The sequence below is a fragment of the Palaemon carinicauda genome, chromosome 8 (genome assembly GCF_036898095.1).
Source record: "Palaemon carinicauda isolate YSFRI2023 chromosome 8, ASM3689809v2, whole genome shotgun sequence".
In the NCBI taxonomy this organism is placed as follows: domain Eukaryota; kingdom Metazoa; phylum Arthropoda; class Malacostraca; order Decapoda; family Palaemonidae; genus Palaemon; species Palaemon carinicauda.
In genome coordinates, this window is record NC_090732.1 from 1,973,289 (window position 1) to 1,978,288 (window position 5,000).

Below are 5,000 nucleotides of genomic sequence, written 5' to 3' on the forward strand. Positions count from 1 at the left end.
GTTGTGTTGTCAAACCTAATTTTATTCAAATATTTCATAGTTTTTTCTTCTTGTCAGTATTGTTAAACTTAATCTTAAGAAAACCTTTCCTAGTTTTTCCAGTGTGTGAGTTATCATACTTAAATCTAAAGAAAATATATCAGAGTTCTTTCCAAACTCGATCTTTATCAAAGGTTTCACGTATCTGAAGTTTTTTATTTCTTGGACACTCCTTACATCAATTATGTGTTCTATCTCCCCTTTGTGGTTTTTGTTTATCATAATGATCACTGATGAACCGTTAAATTAGAAGGAGAGATTTGTTTTTTTAATTTTATACGATTTCCTTTTGTTCTTCACTTCGATAACCTGCAGAAAATCACTTCTGGTTCTGTAAAAGTAAATCATATTATCAGGGTTACATCCATCGTATGAAGATCTCTCTCTCTCTCTCTCTCTCTCTCTCTCTTTATATATATATATATATATGTATATATATACTGTATATATATATATATATATTGGTGTGTGTATATCTATATTTATATATATATATATATATATAATTTATGTATATACATATATATATTGTGTGTATATATATGTATATATATATATATATATATATATGCATATAAATGAATACATACAGACATATAAATAAGAAATAATATAAAAAAAATGTCGAAAGTAAGATCTTTTAATCAATAACTTAATGATTTTTACCGTGCCCCCCCCCCCCCACAAAAAAAATAACAGATCCAAAAAGTATATTTTAACAATATAGAATACATAACAGACCTTCGTGATTAGTTTAAACTTTCCCTTCTAAATATATGATAGAAAGCATTTTAGGAATAGTGGACTAAACCCACAACAATAAATTAAAAGAAGAATTATCAGAACTACACCTAAATCAATTAATATCTGCTTTGATTAATGGTTCAGGTACTTAGATATTGACGAGGGAGTCGTTTATTAATAACACCCTTGTTGGTAAATCCATCGCCGATTATTTATCATGACATAATGGATCACACCATCCATAACTAATCGTTAGTATGCTGGACCATTGCTTAAGTTCGCCTCGCTAATGGTGCTTTGGTAATCAACCATTCGTATATGTTCAAAAAAAAAAAAAAAAAAAAAAAAAAAAAAAAAAACATTAAGCTGTTATCGTAAATGAGAACATGCAAATACCGGAGCCCATATCTTCCTACTCCATGAGAAATTGCACATGTATAATGACATGTATAATGATATATATATATATATATATGTATATGTATATATATACATATATATATGTATATATATATATATATATACAGAGAGAGAGAGAGAGAGAGAGAGAGAGAGAGAATGCAGGTGTGTCTCTCTCTCTGTATATATATACAGTATATATATAATATATATGTGTGTGTATTTATATATGTGCATATGTATGCAAAGACGTACAAATGATGAAATGACGAAAACTCACAAAAAAAAATCTTATGAAAATATCTCTCAAAAGAATCATTCAACTGTGAAAAGATATATATATTTTTTCTCTCAAACACACGAGACCCCAAAGGAAAGACTACGAATGCAATAATAACTCTCTTCCCTTTTAATACTCCAATGTCTTGAAGATTCTTTTGTTCTTTTTGGAGAGATTTATAAAGAAAACTGAAGTCTCAAAATCATATTGGAACTTTTATGAAGTCTGAGTCAGAGGTCGTTGAGTTTAAGCTTCTATTTTTCTTTTGGTTTATTTTTTTTTTTCATTGTGGGAATTTCTGTTTTGCTGTTAACGTTATTGAAATAATTTATATGAGTGTCATTGTTGTAATGAATGATAATCATGATAATAATAATAATAATAATAATAATAATAATAATAATAATAATAATAATAATAGTGATAATAATAATAATAATAATAATAATAATAATAATAATGATAATAATAAATGTCAAGAATAGAACAATGAATTAATAATAATAATAATAATAATAATAATAATAATAATAATAATAATAATAATAATAAAAACTACAAATAATAATAAATATCCAGAACAAAACAATAAATTATTAGCAACAGCAATAATAATAATAATAATAATAATAATAATAATAATGATAATAATAATGATAATATCTTATGCACCAGTAGATCTATATGAATCAAATCAATAATAAAAAAAAAAAACCATAAAGGCCATATCCAAAAATAAGACATGAAGAAGACAACGATAAAATCTCTGTTACAGGGAAGGAGAAAAATACGTGTGTGTGTATGTGTGTGTGTGTGCGTGTGTGTGTGTGTATGTGCGTGTGTGCGAGAGGCAGCTATGATATTGGTATTGTCCTCTAGGGCCCTCTTGAGCACATGTGGCGCCCCTGTAATGATATTAGGACACCCAAACTTCTGCCGATCCTTTCTGCTGGAAAGGTCGAAGTGCGCCCCAAACAGATGTGTTTTGGAAACACTTGCTTATACATGCCGCAACCTTTATTCATCCTACACCTCTCTCTCTCTCTCTCTCTCTCTCTCTCTCTCTCTCTCGTTTGCCTTTAGAGTTCGTCTTTTCTTCCAAGAGGAGTTACATATTTATCTAGAGTAGCCCTCTCTCTCTCTCTCTCTCTCTCTCTCTCTCGTTTTCACACTATCTTTTTCTCTCGTTTGCCTTTAGAATTCGTCTTTTCTTCCAGGGGGAGTTACATATTTACGAGTATTTAGGGTACCCCTTCTCTCTCTCTCTCTCTCTCTCTCTCTCTCTCTCTCTCTCTTGTTTGGCTTTACAGTACGTCTTTTCTTCTAAGAAGAGTTACATGTTTACGAGTATTTAGGGTACCCCTTCTCTCTCTCTCTCTCCCTCTCTCTCTCTCTCTCTCTCTCTCTCTCTCGTTTACCTTTAGAATTCGTCTTTTCTTCTAAGAGGAGTAACATATTCATCTACATTATAGTAGCCCATCATTCTCTCTCTCTCTCTCTCTCTCTCTCTCTCTCTCTCTCGTTTACCTTTAGAATTCGTCTTTTCTTCTAAGAGGAGTAACATATTCATCTACATTATATTAGCCCATCATTCTCTCTCTCTCTCTCTCTCTCTCTCTCTCTCGTTTACCTTTAGAATTCGTCTTTTCTTCCAAGAGGAGTTGCATATTTACGAGTATCTAGAGTAGCCTCTCTCTCTCTCTCTCTCTCTCTCTCTCTCTCTCTCTCATTTGGCTTTACAGTTCGTCTTCCATTCCAAGAGGAGTTACGTATATATCTAACTGTGAAGAATCTCTCAATTAGCAGGACAAAAAAAAAGTTCTGACAACACAAGTTGAAATGAAGTGAAATTAATAGTCCTGTCGTATCATTACATAAGATTCATCAATATTTCCATTAATATCCTCCTGGGTATATACATATCTGCCTACTGAAACTTGTAGACGCATTCGTCTTCTGTTTAATTTGAAAAAAAAAAACAATTATTATAGCGTATGGGAAACTTAGAAAACACAAAATTCCTTTTTTAAAAGATATTCGATATGCTTCTCTTGTTTTTTCATCATGTTTTCAGGTCTCCCTTCTGTTTGTTAGAAAGAAAAGTTTGTTCGAGGCTTTTGTCTATGTAGGAAAAGGGTTGGATATCCTGTGACCAGAAAGAGAACCGCTAAACAATCTCAGGCAGCTACATTTTGTTGTCTACTAAATCCTAAATCCTTCTTGGTTTTCTGGCATCCTAACATCAAAGGTCATTGACGCCGATATCGTTTGTTACAAATAAAGAAACAAAGTGAATTCAATTTAAAACCATAAAAGCAATGTCCTCTTTTAAATTTACATAGCTTTCAAAAAACCTGTTTCTGAAATAAATCTGAAATCCCCGCTTGCATAGAGCAACACATCCTGTCCAAGAATCTTGGCAGGGATAAACCTGCTATCCACAATATCGCGAAAAACTAATACAAATGGAGAGTTAAAACAACAATTAATGTCTTATATATGATAATATTCAACATATTGTATAGCAATATTTCAATTTTACTGTTGAAATAAAATGCTAAAATGGAAGATTGGTAGTACCATAGTCTCTGTACCATAGCCTTCCACTGTCTTGAATTAGAGTTCTCTTGCTTGAGGGTACACTCGCTCGCGATATTCCATCTTATTTCTCTTCCTCTTGTTATTATGAAGTTTTTATAGTTTATATATGAAAGTTCTAATTCACTGTTATTACTTATTTTGATTGTTTATTCTCTTGTAGTTTACATCCTTGTTTCCTTTCCTCACTGGGCTATTTTTACCCGTTGGAGCCCTTTGGCTTATGGTATCCTATATTACCAACTAGGGTTATAGCTTAGCATGTAATAATAATAATAATAATAATAATAACCTTATTTCCTTTCCTCTCTGGGCTATCTTATCCTGTTGGAGCCCTTGGGCTTATAGCATCCTATTTTACCAACTAGGGTTATAGCTTAGTGTGTCATAATAATAATAATAATAATAATAATAATAATAATAATAACCTTATTTCATTTTCTCTCTGGGCTATTTTACCCTGTTGGAGCCCTTGGGCTTATAGCATCCTGCGTTTCCAACTATGATTATAGATTAGCTTGTAATAACAACAACAATAATAATAATAATAATAATAATAACAATAATAATAATAATAATAACATTACAGGTGAACAGTCACCCGGTGTCTTCTTGATGGAGGACGGAGGTTCGTCCTTGCTCCTCGCCCACGCAGCCGAAGTGAGGGCGCCCACAGTGGAGCGAGCCGCCAATCTCCTAGACGCCGCCCTCTCCCACAGACACATGGACGAGCAAGGGCGTCAGGCTCACTTCGTATTCACTATGAATATATATCAGTATTCGGTCGATACGTCTGCCAAAGGAGGAGGTATGTTCTCTTATTTCTAAAATTATTTTCATTTATTTTTTAATATATATATATATATATATATATATATATATATATATATATATATATATATATGTATATAAAGTAGGGTCCCGAATTACACGTGTTCTA

General features: G+C 31.8%; 1 protein-coding gene across 1 annotated transcript in view; it reads left to right on the forward strand.

Moving 5' to 3' along the window:
- Window positions 1-5,000, forward strand: part of LOC137644770 (kinesin-like protein KIF26B) — a 531,356-nt gene that overhangs the window by 460,284 nt on the left and 66,072 nt on the right. The window contains exon 5 of the mRNA XM_068377666.1: window positions 4,650-4,868. Coding sequence (XP_068233767.1) covers window positions 4,650-4,868 — 219 coding nt within the window. The remainder of the gene's footprint in view (window positions 1-4,649; window positions 4,869-5,000) is intronic.